The sequence below is a fragment of the Epinephelus fuscoguttatus genome, linkage group LG17, assembly GCF_011397635.1.
Source record: "Epinephelus fuscoguttatus linkage group LG17, E.fuscoguttatus.final_Chr_v1".
Taxonomy (NCBI): Eukaryota; Metazoa; Chordata; class Actinopteri; order Perciformes; family Serranidae; genus Epinephelus; species Epinephelus fuscoguttatus.
The window spans coordinates 30,873,558-30,892,318 of NC_064768.1; the positions used below are offsets into that span (position 1 = coordinate 30,873,558).

Consider the following 18,761-nt stretch of genomic DNA (forward strand, 5'->3'; position numbering starts at 1 on the left):
CAACCTGTTAACATCATTTAACACTGACTCCTGGTGCAGATTTATGTCCTTGATACTTCTCTTTTATACACTCGTTTCTTTATATTCCGCCTCTGAATAATGTAGAAATGGTTGATAAATTAAAGGCAAGCTGCCAGATGAGCTTCAGTGCTCAGCTCTGAACTCTACAGGAAGAAGGGACAGCATTCCTACAGAATATATTCCGTCAATTGATGTTTTGGTGATGGTGCTGTGGAGGGCTGTCGAAATGAGTCCAGAATCTTCAATAGCCATAATTGTCTGGTTACTGAGGGTGCTTTCACACCTGCCCTGTTTGGTTCAGTTCAATCAAACTCAAGTTCGTTTGCCTGCTAAGTGCGGTTCGTTTGGGCAGGTGTGAACACAGCAATCACACTCAGGTGTGCACCAAAACAACCGGACTGAGACCTTCTTGAAGAGGTGGTCTCTGTCTGGTTACAAATTAACTCTGGTGCGGTTTGTTTGTGGTGAGAATGTGTTCCGACCTGGATCTGAAGCAACTGCAGTCACATGACACATTGTTTGGGTTAAACATGAGCATGTTACAGTCCTGGAGGATTATTAATGTGCACCTCCTCCTGTACTGCCTTAATATGCACATTCAGCGCATCCAATGCATCAAAACATTGTTTTCTAGTTGTAGCCGCGCCTCATTTTCAAACTGTATGGTTTGACTAAAATGAACAATGACAGCAATATAGTCCACGATGAGCAGCGCTAAAATCAACCTGCGTAGTTGTCCCTCCATTGTGACATTAGAAAGTGTCACATTTATCTTGCAAGTGTACTCTTCTTCAACGTTTTGTTTACTTCCTGGATTTTTCCCACATGGAAATTCTGACCAATCAAGAGCAGCTTTCTCACACAAGGCATTTTATCTGGTCTGCTTGTAAATGCTGCTGTGAGAACACGAACCAACTCTGGGCAATTATACAACTTTGTGACAAAATTAGTCCCTGATTCAGACCAAAGCAAGACAACTCTAGGTCTGAAAGCACCCTTAAAGGACTCTTTATTCGAATCATTGCATTGTTTAGTGATGACTGCTAAGTACTTTATACTTGTGGTGATAATGACAAACTGCGAGACAGGGACAGTTCACCCCGAAATCCAAAATATGAATTTTTCTTATTACCTGCAGTGCTTTTGATCAGTCTGGATTGTTTTGGTGTGAGTTACTGAATGTAAGAGATGTCTGCCTTCTCTCGAATGTATTGGACTAAACTACACCTGCAAACCGTACCACTACACAGAACAAGCATGCATCTACTGTTAGCTCACTCAGCAACACTGAGCTAGCTAATGTTACAGCTCAGCCAAGGAGGACACCATTTAGGTTACATATAGCACTGTCATGAGTATGAGCTCCTTGTCCATTAGTAGATACACATCTTGTTCATCTCCAGTGATATGGTTGGTGTATGCAGTTGGTAGAAAGAAAATAGCTTCTACATGAAACTGCTCACAATAAGATTATCTTGAGTAACTGGTTTCTGGAAAGAGATGTTGTTGAGATTCTCTAATATATATTTTGGCACTTTCAGCACCACAAGCTGAGTTCCATGTAATTCCATTATATTCAAGAGAAGGCAGACATCTCTACAGCTGATATCTCCAACACTCAGCAACTCACACCAAAACAATCAAGACTAATAACTAGCTCTAAAAGTAAGAGGAAAAATGTGTATTTTTGACTTTGGGGTGAACTGACCCTTTAAATCATGCCTGACAATTAAGGCTCAAAACAAAGGAATACTTTGCACATCTATTTTCAAACAAGTGCGTAGGAGAGGGACGAGAAGAATAAAACTTGTAATAAAGACTCCTGCACACAGTCTAACTTGCAAAAATAATGATTTTAATGTTGCAGCGTTTCGGTAACTCGACCTTCATGAGGCAAACAGCACAATTAAAGCTAAAAGATACAGTATCATATAATTTCACATACTGAGAGCGAACTCTGAAAGACTGGAGATTGGTCTTTGTGAGAAAACATTCAATCCTTGCTCATTTTTTTAAAATATAAAAAAAAACAATACAAAAGGGAATTTCACTCACTGATAAACATCTGTCAGTGCATGTTCACCAGAGAACAGCAAATTCATTTTGTAGTTTGACTAACTCACACAAAAGAAAAACGCCCTCTGATGCCATTCATCCATCTCTTGATTTTATGAGTGATTAGTGGACCCAGAGAGATTGGAATGGTGTGGTTGAGATCTGGTGATTGCAAAAGCTTTATCATATCTCATCATCTTCACACTCACCAAACCCTTTAGGGCTCCCCTGTGCCCTGTATAGCAGCATCTGTGTTTGTTTGGTTTCACCTGCCTGCATCCTTTTGTAATTTCCTCCTCAAAAAAATATTTCCTATGTTCTTGCCCAGCTTATTCTGCCCTGGTGATCACTCAGTGTTGTTTCCCCTTGCCAAAAATGAGACGAAAACTCATGTCCAGCTCCCAAGCTCAAACAAACAGTGGATCCGTCCACAAAGCCAATTTTATTTTACTGTAAGTGTTGCAAGCACAGACAGAGCATTGGTAGGATATTAGAGAAAATTAAAGTCTCAATTGACTGGCCTCTTGCTTTGGGAGCGGAGTATTTCACTTCATAAACTCAGTGGACTGTCTTCGGCCATCAAAATGATAAATGTGACTTCTTAAATTGAGGCCCATTTTCATATTAACTCCAAAAAACACTTGGCAGATCCCTGGTAAAATCACCCCCCTTGTTAGAATATTTTCTTGTTCCATTGTTTCTCTCTGTCTTTGTGTCTAATCCAGGGCTTTGGAGAGCTGTCTGGGGAACACTGGCTGGGGAATGATATCATCCACAGGCTGACCAGCTCGCAGGAATACAGTCTGCATGTCCAGCTAAAAGACAGAGAGGGGAACGAAGCTTTCTCGCATTACGATCGCTTCTACATAGACGGAGAGGACAACAACTACAGGTACCAGCTTTCAATATATATAATACAGTGAAGTGAACATGCAGGCTTGTAATGATGTAATGCTCAGATCAAAATTCACCCCTTTAATTATTAAATCAACCAATTACCAAAAGTGTTTCGTAATTAGCACATGATAGCACAAGATATGACAAAATGTGAAACTAAACCACTCCTTGTACACTCAGGTCTCCAATTAAATTATTTTGCTTTGTCAAAAATCAGACGTGAATAGGGGTATAATGACGGTGCTTTATTTCAGTCAAGTGTTTTTCTTAAGAGCCTTCTATTGTGAAAGGCATAATTGCAACGCAGTAACACCCTTTCAATCGTAGGCTCCCCTCTGGGTGCAAGACTTTTAATATCACGACAGATTAGAAACCGTTATCAACAGCTCCAACTCCTTTCTATTTTCTCGTTCTCTAAGCTTTCTTATCCCCGAGCACTGAAGTTAAGGAACCACTTGGACCGTTTTTAAGAATGTCATTCAAAATGATGAGCTCAGTGGAGGGCACACAGCCACTTTCGCCTGCCTCCATTTTTCTTCTCCCATCACCGCGGCTACCACTGCCCCTGAAAATCCCCAAGGGGAGCCACCTCCACTGGAGTATAACAGCAACGCTCGGCAATACCTGCCCCTGCCAGGAACTGACAACTCAAACCAAGCTCCGCGGTAACCCTGCAATCACTAACAAGATTATGTGTGGGTGTGCTGAGGCCTTACTTCTTTCAAAACAGACAAAAATAAAATGTAAACTAAAATAGTTGCGCTCAAATTTCACATATATTCACAGGAATTTGCTTTTGTTTTGTGGAAGTTTATGGAGATTGATGCTCTGAGAGATGAAAAAAATCATAATCACATGTGGGTGTGTGCTTTCCAAGATCCTTAATAGTGCAGCAAATTGCATTTGCCTGAGTTTGTTCCACATAATTAGCGCGATGAAACTGAATGTTTCACAATTTTGCTGTAGGCTACACTGTGTGAGGTGAGGCACCTGAATGAATATAATCACCTCTGTAGCTTGCTACCTCTGAGATCATGTTCTGTGTAACCAGTTCAATATGCACCAGCTTTACTAGCATGCTCAAGACGCTGGCTTTGTCTGTGGGTTTATATTAAAACTCCCAAGCCGGAGCTGCGGTGCTATGCAGCCAGTCAGCCAAAGCAATCCTCCACCTTCTCAGCTGCATCCAGTGTGCTCCCCAGAGCAACATGGAGGTCTTCACCTAAAACTCATAACATTATTCATACATTAATCATCAGCATGACAGACCGCTTTCCCCTCTGAGGTAGCCAAGAACAGCCATTCTTTGAGTTAAACCAATGGTTGGCATTCCTTTTAATGTAACAGTATATTTGTCATTAAGGGATACAATAACAATATGAAAAGACAGTCACCTTGAAAAGGATTAGCCTGTGGTTTGCGGTATTGGTGGAATAGCTGAACTAATACGTCTGGAAGTCATGGCTAATGCAAAAGTTTTGCAGAGTAAGGAGAACTGGCACCGAACACTCTTTCCAATAGGATATCCTGTAGCCTGTGGTTACCATCCTGTCTAATTTGATAGTTTTTAATTTGCTCCACGTCACCGGTCCATCGTGAAGAGAAAAGTTAAGTCGTCTAACAAAAATATCCCCTCATGTATTATTCCAGCCTCTCTGCTATTCTATCATTATTCCCGTCCGCTGCGCTGTCATTTCAAACTCCCCTCTTGCTGACCCTCATGATGTGTTACCCTGCCCTGTGAACTTACAAATTCAAGAGGAGGATTCTTCATTTAGTCATCACAGACAGCGTGCCCCGGGCTACGGAGGGAGGGGGGTCACATAACTCAGGGGAGAGTCCGGTACTAACTAGACAGAATGACAGGGCAGAGGAGAGGGCAGACAGCAGGGCTGACCTCCTCGTCCACGCTCTTCAAACCAGCACTGACACGCACACACTGACACATCCACACACAGACTCCATTGCTGGGGACACTGTGTGAAAATAATTGAGCGAATCAGTTTAACTTGGGCAGAGATTTCTTTTAGACTGTTTGGGTTGTTTCACAAAGCACAGCATGGCAGAAAAATAATGAGACGTACTTTAGGTTAGTTTTTATTTTGATGCTTGGCAACAATAGGAACCGAGGGGAGATGGTACCTTGCATTAAAGTAGGCTATTTGTACACACTGTAAACGGGCTATGATCTCCCGCTGTGGTTTACAGGTGGTTCTACCTGTATATTCTTTGATTATTTTACATTTATCTTTGATTGTGAAATAATGTATCCAGGGTCTTTTGAATTTAACATTGTGTAAGGCACAACTCTACAGACTCCAAATGACAGAGAAGAGCATTGAGTCTTGCCCCACTTAACATGCTGTCTATTTACCAAAATGAAATCCTAATGTCAGGTATGCCCTGAGGCACTGATAGAAGCGACAAATTAAAAGTGAACAACAGACCAGGTTTGGGCCATATCAAGATATTACAGCGTACAAGGGTATTTATGATTTTCATCATCTTCAAAATGCAGATGCCTCTCTTTCAATTAAACTGATAGAGAAGCTGTATTGAGGCGATGTGTTGTAGTGCACAGCACCTGCCACCAGAGATGTCTCTACTGACACGCAGCTGAGCTGAGAAAGATGCCAAATGCCAGTGGTGGGGATAACGTTGCCGGACTAGTTAAAACAAAAAATGCCTCAGCCCCTGTTTGAGAGTATTAGTGGACCTGCACTTTAGCGCCTTTCTATTCATCCAACAACTCAAAGCACTTTTTACACTTATGCTGTGTCTCAAATCACGTATTTCTGGACTTATACTTAATATTTCGAGTGCATAAGTGCGTTCACACTGAGAAGTATGGAAAAATGCAGTGCACTATGAGTACCCAGATGGTGCACTCAAAACGGTCAAGAAGTTGAGTGTGGAACTATGGACACTTCTCGCCCTCAATGGTCACCACCTTGGCTACGTAGCGGAAGGGGAGGGACCACTTTTCAATCTGGAAATGGCGGCCAAGGACTGTGCAACCGTGAACGTTGCTGCATTGTACAAATACATGTGTTTTTTCACTAAGCACCACTATACTGTTGTCGGGTATAAGCCAGCAGTATGTTTATTGGGTTAGTTTAGCAGTCTGTAATGATTTGGTACCGCGAACGAGAATGCGAATGCTAATGCTAGTTTGCTAACTAGCTAACAGCTGCGGTTGTCATTTCCGGTGAGTGCACAACAGCCGTGTTTGGTTTGAGACAACACTACCCTGTTGAAATTTGCGCAGTACGCCAATGAGTACATAGTGTACATAGTATACTACACAGAAGTGTACTAACAGAAGTATGTGATTTGAGACACACCATTAGAGTCCCATTCACCCACTCACACACACATTCATACACTGGTGGCCGAGGCTACCATACAAGGTGCCACCTGCTACTCAGTTTTTAACACACTCACACACCGGTGGAACAGCCATCGGGAGCAATTTAGGGTTCAGTATCTTGCTCAAGGATACTTCGACATGTAGATGGGGGAGCCGGGGATTGAACCATCGATCATGGACGACCTGCTCTACCTCTGGGCCACAGCTGCAGCATTGCCAATTATAACTTTATCTTCTTCAAACTATGACAACAGTTTATTAGCCACATGATTTTATTCAACACATCATCTCTGTTAATCCCACTGATGTGTCAGTAGCCGCTGCGGCAACAAGTGTCACTGGGTCATCCAGCAAGAAGGGAGCTTTTTTTTCCTATGTGGTCATTATTCAATGGGCCATAAGTATTTAAACCCAGCAAGACTTGCCTTACTGCATATTAGAAACACAACATTTTAAGATAAACAATGACGTACGTGCTGCAATTACTCCAGTAGCTCAGCTTTTACAGTTTTCTTTTCACACAAATACTGCCATATACTGTATACCCCAGTGAAATGTCAGGAAGGTATGGAGGTATGGGAAAAATCAACGCTGCCAAAGCCAGCTTCAAACTGTCTCCTAAACAGCAGCTCCAACAAATAAAAGTTGGACACACCAAGTTAGATATTTTGCCTTACTCATCCCTTTGCTATCCTGTTGTATCAAGGCATCACACACCAGATGGTTTGGTAAACATGATTGTGCTGTGATCACTTCACCAACATAACATCAGTGGATTTCAGTAAAACAAGAAGTTCAAACAGTTTTCGGGCAGTAACCACTGCCTGCCATGTGCAGCTGCCAACAAACAATGTTGCCCAACACAGCTTTCAATAATAAATAAAAGTGCCTGTGGCTGAGCTTTTCACTGAAGATCTTTGCTCTTTGACTACTCTCCCAAAAATCCAGCCTTCACGTCGAGGGCTTCAGTGGCACAGCTGGACGGACGAGCAGCCTCACCCACACTGGCACCCAGTTCAGCACCAAGGACAGAGACAACGACCGCTGCACCTGCAAGTGCGCTCAGCTCGCATCTGGAGGTACCCGACTCCTGCTACTCATCAACCCCTGACTCAATCTGTCTCTCCTTACAACACATCTTGTTAAACATTTCTATCCACCCCTTGTAAATGTCCCGAAGTGCATTTCATTTTCCCTCTGCGCCAATATAAAGTTACTGCTGACTTACAGCTGTACATTTGGGTGTTACATTTCATGAGCTTGAATTTGATTAATTCTGACTTTTTCCCTTGAACTCTCTGGCACATTCCCTCTCCAGGTTGGTGGTTTGAGGCTTGCGGTCCATCCAACCTGAATGGCATATATTACCCCAGCTCATCCAGTGTGATTCGCTACAACGGTATTAAGTGGTACTATTGGAAGGGTCCTAACCTGATGGCGACCATGACAACCATGATGGTGCGCCCAGCAAACTTCTGACGGCATGGCTTGGCCTCCAATCAATATAATGAACAATATCCAGGAAAATGTATATATTGGGAGGAAATTCGAATCTGACTGTTGATGCTTTAAGCTTCTGGACATTTTGAAGCATGGCTTTGGCAACTACCTGAGGACATGTGCTGACTTTGAGCAAATGACTGTGGTTTGAGTGAATTCCTGAGTAAGAAATTCAATCAACAATATCATTTACAAAGTTGCCCAGATATTTCAATATGGGCAACTTGGACAGGAAGAAGGTATGAGCTTTTCTATAAATTACAAAACACAACTGATCACGTCATATTTTAACATATGATCAGTAACTCAACTTAAAATAAAATTCAACTGATTAATGCATAAACTCTTAGAGACACTTTATAGCAATACCTATTTTCATATCAAAGTCTGAAAACGCGTCTGTTTGTTTGCTGTAAATAAATATGACCAAACTGCAATAATTCAGACACCGCTTTGTATATATTTTACAGAATGTCAAGTGATTAAAGGGACAGTTCACCCCAAAATCCAAAATACATATTTTCCCTCTTACCTGTAGTGCTGCTTATCAATCATATTGTTTTGGTGTGAGTAGCTGAGTGTTGGGATATCAGCTGTAGAGATGTCTGCATTCTCTCAAATATAGTCAAACTAGATGGGACTCAGCTTTTGGTGTTCAAAGCACCAAAAAAATACATTTGAGAAACTCATCAGCAACGTCTCATTCCAGAAATCATCCATCCATCCATTTTCTAACCGCTTATCCTCCTGAGGGTCGACTGGAGCCTATCCCAGGTGACATTGGGCGAGAGGCAGGGTACACCCTGGACAGGTCACCAGACTATCACAGGGCTGACACAAAGAGATTCTCACATTCACACCTACGGACCATTTAGAGTCACCAATTAACCTGCATGTCTTTGGACTGTGGGAGGAAGCTGGAGCACCCGGAGAAAACCCACATTGACACAGGGAGAACATGCAAACTCTGCACAGAAGGGCTCCTCCACCCGGGATCGAACCAGGAACCCTCTTGCTGTGAGGCGATGGTGCTAACCACCACACCACCGTGCCGCCCATTCCAGACATCATCACCCGCTTATTAAGGATATTCCAAAGACTTTGTTGTGAGCAGTTTCATTTAGGAACTATTTCTTCTACAGAACTACACCCACCAGCCGTATCACTGCTCAGAAGGAAGAGTGCATCTACTGTTGGACAAGAGGCTCGTGCCTGAGTGCAAGATGTAAATATTATTGTGTCCTCCTCAGCTGGGCTTTAACATTAGCTAGCTCAGTGGTGCTAGGTGAGCTAGCAGTAGACGTATGCTTGTTTTTTTTTCTTTATCATCAAAAATACAAATATTAACAATAAAACATCCGAACAAATCTTCGATACAAGTGCATCAAAAGAAACACAACTACTCAAGCATGTTGAAATAAATACATCAAAACAAATTTTAAAAAAAAAAGCAAAAAGAGGAAGTGAATAAATGAAAACTATAAAATAAAGAAAAACCAGGGTGTCATCAACATTGATTCTACACAATCTCGTTCTCTCCATAAAAAGAGACATTCCTCTCTATCAACTGCATACATGAGCTTTACATACGCACTACAGAGATTCCTCAACATAATACAGGGATCAGTGTTTACAGAGCATAATTCCTGGACAAGAACAGAGCATGTCTAATGCCGCATTCACATGAAATCAGGCAGACGGGAGACATCTGCTGGACGGAACGGGAGAAATAAACAAGGTCTAATGGAACGGCACGACGGCAAAATGAGACACACGTGACTCATGACACATGATTGTTGCTATGGCGATGTTTTGGGGCTACAGAGAGCTAATGTTAGCCAGATAGCTCGCTAAGCTAATAAAGCAATTCACAACGTTAAGTTTCATATTATGTACCTGGTATTCCACCCAGCTCTGCGCTAATCGCGTCCCATATGTACGCCTTCTTGGAAGCATCATGGTAGGCTTTTAAAGTTTGGTCATATAATTCTGGGTGCTGCTGCACCAAAAGCACTAGCTTTTCGTTGTCGAGTTCTGCCATGTTTTCTTTTCTGTTTTGAAACTACGTCACACCCGGTTGAGTATTCCATGGCCGGTGAACGGTAAAAGTTAAAATATTTTAACTTTGGTCGGCACTCAAAGTGGTGATATGGTTCTTTAGAAAGAAAATAGTTCCAACATGAAACTGCTCACAACAAGGCCTGTCGATTATCTTGAGCAATTGGGTCACGATTTCTGGACAGAGACATTGCTGATGAGTTTTTCTTAATTATTTACTTGGCGCTTTGAGCACCACAAGCTATCTAGTACTACTATACTGGAGAGAAGGCAGCAATCTCTATGGCTGATATCTCCAACACACTGCAACTCACACCAAAAAAGTCTGGACTGATAAGTAGCACTACAGATAAGAGGAAATATATGTATCATTGATTTTGGGTTGAACTCTCCCTTTAAAAATATATACACCCCACTATAAAGTCTTAATTTCACACTAAGTGCTTTATTGACTTTGGTTGTTGTGATTTGTGTAACGTCTGGTATTAAGTTATATTTCTCCTTTGCAATGGCCTGATTGTAACTTTTCCAGTAGCATCACCAGGCTGTAAAATATCAGTACTTGTTTATAACTGTAGTTGAGTCCATACACAATATAACATACAATAACCTACAGTGACTTCAATGGTTTACCACTGTTATAAAACAACACCATAAAGAACAGCAACAATAACAGGCTTTGCCCTTTGCTGTATCTTCCAAAGGGCTTTTCAGAATGAAATATTCCCCATTCTTTCCAGGCACACCTCTCGTAAAACTTTATTTGTGAGAGATTTCGCTCATAAAAGTACATCATACACTTTCACTGGTGTGATTTACTTTCAAAAATGAAACATTTGTAATAACATCTGGGAACAAAGTAGTAAATTCAGTTTTTACTTTGTTAAAACAATAAAACCATATACAGTCTTCGGTGCCTATGATCAGCAGTGCCAGGTGCTTGTTACCATGCAAGCTACATAAACCCCAACAAGCCTCGCATGCTGGACTCAGGAAGTCAGATGGGAACTGTCGAGCATTGATCTGATGAATCATCCAATAACACCGGTCCCTGTGGTATCCATTAGAAAGCGGATGGGTTTCACCTCGGCTAACTATGACCTGGATGTCCCGGTGTACGCTGGGGACAGCAGCCATTGCTAACTGGACACACATGGATGTCAGCTGGCCGTGTCTACAATGTCTGCTAATTGCTGTGTTTCATTCACAGACAGAAGAACACTTAAAGAGCTCATCATCTTTGCCAAACGCAGCACCCAGTATGATTCACTTCTGACTGCTGCAAATTTAATGCAACTGCAGATATAAGACAACAGGCGTAATGAGCTGTGAGCCAGGTCTCTGTGTTTTCACGTCGTACTTATTCAAATCATTTTCAGAGATGCGTAAGAAAGAAATATATTCTGAATGAAAAAGGAGACCGCTCATTTTTTTTTTTTATAAATAAATAGCTTAAATAAATAGCTTTTCTGTGCGTGGCTTCACCGAATCTGTGAAGGACTTATGTACGCTCAACTGCCTTTGATTTACTACTCTATTAGAAAATATGCGGGAGCGGCTCAGGACAGTAAAACTACTCAAAGGGATAACAGCGCTGCCACTGTGCCTGACCGCAGCTTAAATGTGTGTGAATAAATAAATAATGCAATCATGCTTGAATCTGTAATGAAACAACAAATATCATCACAAGTGGATGGAGCTATGGATATACAACTCACAGGCTGTGACAAGACCTGCACCACATAACATCACACACCGTGCAAGCAGAAAAGCACCCACACACATTCACACTCACACACCCATGCTCTGCTTTCATGCGGTGACCCCACTGCTAAACAAGTTTATTACGACCTCCAAGGGCTGGACAGGCGATAGATCACAGCGGGGGAGGCCAGGGGTGAATCCATCAAAGCGACTTTAATAAAGACCACTTGATTTGGCCTGCTGGCTCAACAGATGAAATGGTTGTGTTCAGGTCCAGTGAAGCAGACCAGAGTCTGGGATGCATCGCTTCTCTACTCGTCCCAGTCCCTGTTTATCAGACGGGTTATTTGTAGGCGCAGTGGCAGAGAAACAAAGAGATCATAACTTTAGCACTGGGTTACAATATTATCAATATTTGTGTCAGGCTGGTAACGTATGTGCTGGTTCTCACAGTGGTGGACTTAAGGGGAAGAGTTCATTTCACTCTTTGAAAAAAAGGGAATATTTGAAACAGACTTTTCTAACTACAGATCTGATGTTCATCTGTATTAGCTCCTTGTGCACAGTGCAAACAGATCTACAATCTAATACTTAAGCACTACATTGGCAGGTCCATCATTACAAGTCCATGTTGTTGGGACGAGCATTGCTCAAGACTTAATTTTGAATTCCAGTCAGACCCAAAGATTTTCAAAGGTGCCAAATATGTCATACAGTACTGAGACTCCTTATGAAATGATGGAAAACACGTTTCAAATCTCCCAATTAAAGGAAGCTTTTTGGATTTTTATTTCCCGTCATATAAGTAGCATGGCGCAATGAAACAAGCAGATGCATAACATACAGTTAGGGTGTCGCAATACACCTGTGATATTTAAAAAGGAAATGCTGATATCATGTTAATAATACACATATGTAAAGCAGTATAAATAATCCAGTGCCTCTGAAGCCATTTCTGTTTCTTTCCATTTTTAATAGGTCTCCCTTCCCCAACGCCATCTGGTCGCCTTTTCACTATCCATTAATAAAGTTATTTGATTTCTTTTTGTACGATTTTGTACAGTCATGGTTACAGACTCTCTTTCCACCTCAGAAACACGCAATAAACAGACACAGATGAATTCGACAAAAAGCATGTTTTTTTTTTTATTTTCAATAAATACTGTGATAATATCATTATTGTAAACTCTTTTGGCCACAATAACCGTGTAGTAAAAATCTGACATCATGCCAGCCCTACGTATCGTGTGTGTGACTGTAGCAAACAATGGAGAAATTGTTTAATTAACTTTGGAGCTACTTAAAAAGACATTTTGGGAAATATTCTTATTCATTTTCTTCCTGACAGAAATATGGCGATCAATACAACTCATGTCTGTAAGATAAATATGATAGCTAGAGTTGCTACACCCAGCGGGTGCTATTATCTTAGCATAAAGACTGGAAACGGGGAAGCAGCGAGCCTGGCTCTGTCGAAAGGTAACAAACTAGGCCTAACAGCACTCTATAGGTCCGTACTTTATGTATTAAATCTCAAAATCTATCTTGTCTGCGTTACTTTACGCGCTGGGCAGTTTGTACACTCGGTGTTTATTTGCCCTGTACACCAGGGCACCAGCTATACATCCAGTTTTAAGCTCGACTGTGCGTGGAGCAGTGTTTGGCAGTTCAAAGCCTGATTGATTCTTTAATTATTCACTCAAACATCTTCAACTTTTACAGCCTCATCTTCATATCAGTTTGCATCATCATTTTATGCTTCATATGTAGCGGATATGTTTAAATTTTACATTTCAGTTTTCAATTCTATGTTGTGACAGCACTGGGGTTAATGTGTGGTTAAGTTTAGGCACATAACCATTTGGTTAGGGTTAGGGAAAGATTATGTTTTGTCTTCAAATATCCAGTGTGGCTGCTACAAACACAGCTGGAAATGTCACTGGTCTCAAACAGCGGTCTGCTGCCTGTCTAGCCTCGGTCTTAGGGCTGCACAAGTAATCGAATGTTAATCACGCTCACGATTTTTGCTTCCCACAATTAAATGAACATTGTTAGCTGCAATATTAACATTTAAAATGCTTGTTTTGCTCTTACAAAACTTTGCTGCATATCAAAGCAAGCGCTTCCTAAACTAACAACAGCCTCCACTGACTGAAGAGTTGTCCACTATGTGCTCACCCTGCAGCAGCAGTCTGCAAAAAGCTTTACTCAAAGTTGTGACTGCAGACAGACAAAACAAAAATCATCCCTCATCAACCATCATCATCCGTTGTTTGGACACAGAAGAGAACAAATCACATGCAAGGAGTGCATGAGACTTGTGTCTGCATCACAAAGCAACACAACTGACTTGTTAACCACCTGTAAAAACACCACAATCTGCAGTATGATGAATGCATGAAGGCCGAGAAGCATAACGTCACTAACATTACCGTACCATAGCAGTTGATCCCTGTCTTTGTCCAGCTCAGACATTCACAACAACTATGCTGCAGTGCATCACAGTACAGTAACCTATGTAAGAAATGATATACATATATATGCAGCGGTGGATACATATCCAAAGAAGACATATAGAATTCAGGTGAAGAGGAACCTCATTTTAAACCTCATTTTGATGCAAATTGTTAATTAGCAGCAACGTAGCATAAAGTGAAGTGAAAGCAGAGCTCTGTCGATTGAATTTGGGGTGAAATGAAAAGACGCACTGTGAAAAACAACCAGCCTTATTTTGATGCAAAGACTTGCACAGCAGCAGGAATTTAGCACAACAGACGTAAGAGCAGTGCTCTGTTTATTTAGGTCTGAATATAAATTGCAATAAAAATATTTTGCCCCTAAAAGCAATCGTGATAAATAAATGTGATCTCAATATTGATCAAATATAATCAGGATTATCATGTTGGCCATAATCCTGCAGCCCTACTAGGTCTCACGTCATCCACCATCCTCTCTTGATTTTAGTGAAACTTGGCTCACATACCTGTAATCTGAAGTACATCACTTCAGAAATGTTGATATAATACGTTTGAAATGCAAAGACATAACATATCGGTGGTTTGCAGAGACATTCGATGCCAACATCTTATTCTGCCAACTGGGCTGTTTTTATACTTTTGTGGTCAGAGTGTACAGTTTTTGTACAGATTAAAGAAAGTCAATATAATGTGTTTACTATTCTGCTTTAGAGGTGCTGGTAGGCATATACTGTCACGTCTGGACAGAGCCCGGCTCAGTCTTTCACTGTCTTCTCAGTGTTTATGCTAAGCCATGCTAGCTGGCTGCTGGCTGTGTCTTTATTTTCAGCGGACAGATGTGAGAGTGGCGTACATGTTCCCATCTAACTGCTCTCAAGAGAGCAAGTAAGCTCCAAAAATGTCTAACTGTTGCTTTAAGGTGGAATTTTAAATCCAGCACTGGTAACATGGGGGGAGGGGGGTTGTTTCAGAATGTCCAAATGTCAACCCAATAATACGATGCAAAAGTTCAGTATGAGCTGCTGTTGTTGTTTTGCATGCTGTGTCTGCAGTGTGTTTTCCAACAAATAGTTTTGTCAATAAAGCAGCTCAATTTATCTGAGCTAACAGACAGAGAGAGAAGAGAAATGTGTTTGTGGGCAAGTAGAAAAGCAGAGAAAGGATTAGGCACATATGTATCCTCGAACATGTTGACCCGCGATGTATATGTTAACAGATGTGAACAGAGTGGAAGCTGGGCACTTTCTGCATCGCAGGTGCTTTAAACCTCGCTTTTGGATTTATCATAGCACCCAGCTCGACAGATAAATGCAGGAGAGGAGAGAGAAAAATGTACAGACTGCAGGAGTGAGAAAGGAGAAAATGGGTAGGCAGAGCCAAGTGCTCATAAGTCCTTGTCTCTCTCTACTTCTGCTCCAGTGTCTTTGATTCATAAGGGGTATGATGGCTGGCCAGGGCAAGGGCCAGGTATGGCATTTTGGCAGGAGGAGGGAAAGAGGGAGGGCTGGGGGACTGATTTGTAATAGTCGTCCTTGCTTTGTGGTTTACTGTGTCAGCATGCCGCCCATTTAACAGTGGTCATCGAAAAAGCAATACCATCCCTATAACTGCCTGCAATGCATCAGCTCCTATGTCTCTTGAGTTTTTCTTTATAGAAAGAGAAAAGGCAAAGCAGCAGTTGTCATGTCATGTTTGAAAAGGTGAAGAAGGAGGGAAAATGCCACCTCAGGCCACTTGGGGGCACTGGTGGCACAAAGAACCGCTTCACCTTTCTCTCCTGTGCTTTGTGGAGAGATGTTGATCAGGCTGCCGCTCGCTCTCCCCGTCGTTCCCTCCACCACAGGTCTGGATTATATAACCATGCATTCATTAACACATCTTCTGCCATGTGCTCCCATCCCAGCAGATGGTTAACTGAAGGCTACAGAGGACATCAGGGAGGAGGGAGGGGGACCACCTCAAGAACATCACATTAGAATCTCTCATAAGGAAACGCACATTAAATCAACCTGTGACTTTGAAAAGGCTGAAAATACATGTTCGATAAGGGTCTTAACTGTTGTGCTGAATAAGAAGTGAAACAAACCGTTTCTGTCAAGAATCTTAAGTGTGGATGTGAGAGCCAAAATCATAGCTGACAGCAATATAATGAGATATACAGCTGAATGCCTCTGTCTCGCCTCGTTTGTTTTGCTTAAAATAAACACAGTGACTCCTATAGAGAGGGGATTCAATTATCAGTAAAATAAGACCGTCTCCAGCAGAACTGTCTGGCATTTCTGTTGTCACATCAGCTTGCAGGCTATCCCTCCCTCTGCTTTTCTCTCTATTCATCTCTATCTTTCCCCAAAATTCACACACTTGATACATCCCCTTTTCTATATACAAACAGCATGCCCTGCCAGACTGAGTGATGTGTAAATAAGACATAAGGCATGCAGACAAGAGTTGAGAGGCTCGGGTGCTGTTGGAATGGTCAAGACGTAAGATTTAAGTCGCTTTGAATATGGTATGATCATTACAGGCACGTCTGGTTCCAGTATCTGACAAACAGACGTCACACTGGGGTATTTACACGATACAGGGTTTACCAAGGGTAGCAGCACGAACAACAAACAATAAAAAAAAAAAAAAAGGCATTCTGACAGCGACAGTAATTCTGGGAACAAAAATGCATCATAGACGAAAGAGGTCAGTGGATAGCGGCAAGATGATTTCATGCCAGCTGACAGGCTACAAATGTAAACTCGCATGGTGCAACAGTGATGTGCAGAGGGATGTCTCACAACACCCAAGTTGCAAATAGACGTGGTTCAGCTCCCCTCAACTGAGAACGGCAAGATAAAGCTACAATGGTACAATGGTCATGTGCTCTCAAATAACTGCAGTGTTTCCTAATCCTACAGGATTAGAATCTGTGTGGTGCCGTAGCTGACAAACACTTACTTTTGTGTGAGTGTGTATGTAAGTGTGTGCTGGTGTGTCCCTTTGTGTTCATCCTGTTTCCCCTCTCTAAACTCGGAAGTTTTTGCGGATTTGTGAACGCAGTGCAGGCGGGAGTCTTTTTTTCCTAAGCAGCAGTTTGTTGAGTTTGAGAAGTGGGATGGAGAATCGATCAGTTGATCAGCTGATCAGATTGATGGATTAGAGCAAGCAGCAATTTCTGGGGCTGATAAATAAAGCCAACACAAGAGTGCCAAAAAGTGCAGTTCTTTGAACACCCACTCAATCCCCATAGACCCCCATGCTAAATGCCTAACTTTACAGCAGAAATAAACACATTTACAGCCTCATACAAAAAACAGTTTTGGTCTCTATCACTAATTTCCCCTTCTTTACAAAGGCACAGGGGGTGGATTTTGATATTACTCACCTGCCCACATTTTAATAAGGCTTAAAGTTACACATAATTAAAGGCATATTTAGTGCACAATAGTGTACTTGACTGATCAGTCACATCCACTCCTCGCATCTCCACAGTGCCAGCCCTTTCGCCCAAATATGGTCACTTCTCAGTCGAAAAAACAAAGATGGCGACAACCATCAAACCTGAGGCTTCAAAACAGGAGTCTACAAACCGATGGGTGATGTCACTGTAGCTGGGTCCATTATTTTTACAATCTATGGATTAGAGGGGCAGCTGCTGCAGAGGCGAGTCAATCTTGTAGACCCATCGCTGGTCCCCAGAGTGCCTGGTTTCTATGGGAACAGAGACGGTTTTATCTAAAGTAGGTTGGAAAAGCAAGAGTAAACAATAAAATGAGAGTTGTGTTATTCTAATAAATAGAATGTTCTATTTTTATTGAATGGTTAAAGCAGCTGTGCGGAACTTTACATTTTCGTTGATTATAGCGCCCCCTTTGGTCGAAGCAGTATGACACCCACAGCCTGGTGTCGTAAAATTCCGACTGCAGCTGGCGTTCGGCTTCATTCGTAAAATCTCGACTGCAACCGGCAATTACCGCATGCATTTGTTTTGGAGAGCGAGAGGAAAATCTTAAATGCTCTGGTGTAGCTCTGAATTTCTTATAAACTGAGGACATCTGCCTGCTGTATATTTGTGTTCATGGTCACAGTCACAGATAATTTTGTGGCATTTGTTGTAACGTTACGAGACAAAAGCGGTTCACATCAGCTAACGTTACATTTAGCTTGCTTATAACTTCCATGTCGTCATATATTGAAGTGAAACAACGTCTAACAAGTTGCGGTATATTCTCTAAATAAAAACAAAAATGACATACCTGTCGATTAGGAAAAGGGCCAACTCGGGATCAGTTTTAAAACCTTTCAAATCTCTCAGCTCTCTCCACTTGGTGAATGCCCGACAGAGGTTTACACGCGTTTGGGCTCGAGCCCTATCACTGTCCCGTTTAGCCTTCTTCTGTTCATCTGTTCTTTTTCTTTTAGATGGTGCTCCTTCTTTATCCGCCATGACATCGAAAGTACAACCAAGTCCTTATAGATACATATGGTAAAACTGTTATGTGTTCAGCAATGCCCGCTGCGTACCACTTACTCGAAGAACACTCTCTGTAAACACGGCTCCTTCTTCTTCTGTGGTTTAATGGCTGCGGGCCACTGCAGGCGTGCAGGCTTACTTCCGCCTCCAGGTGCCGTATTCTGGTTTGCTGACTTCTGCTGTGCTAAATAGCCATATAGAGAAGGGCTTTTTTGTC

At 41.9% G+C, this 18,761-nt stretch overlaps 1 protein-coding gene and 1 long non-coding RNA gene across 3 annotated transcripts in view; one reads left to right on the plus strand and one right to left on the minus strand.

Annotated features, from left to right (window-relative positions):
• The window catches only part of angpt2b (angiopoietin 2b), a 32,541-nt gene extending 19,855 nt beyond the window's left edge, over window positions 1-12,686 (plus strand). For both annotated transcript variants that reach the window (XM_049602681.1, XM_049602682.1), the window contains 3 exons: window positions 2,802-2,968; window positions 7,292-7,422; window positions 7,662-12,686. In XM_049602681.1, coding sequence (XP_049458638.1) covers window positions 2,802-2,968; window positions 7,292-7,422; window positions 7,662-7,822 — 459 coding nt within the window. In that variant the 3' untranslated portion in view covers window positions 7,823-12,686. The remainder of the gene's footprint in view (window positions 1-2,801; window positions 2,969-7,291; window positions 7,423-7,661) is intronic.
• LOC125904966 (uncharacterized) overlaps window positions 1-18,761 on the minus strand; it is a 127,835-nt gene that overhangs the window by 22,308 nt on the left and 86,766 nt on the right. The window lies entirely within an intron of this gene.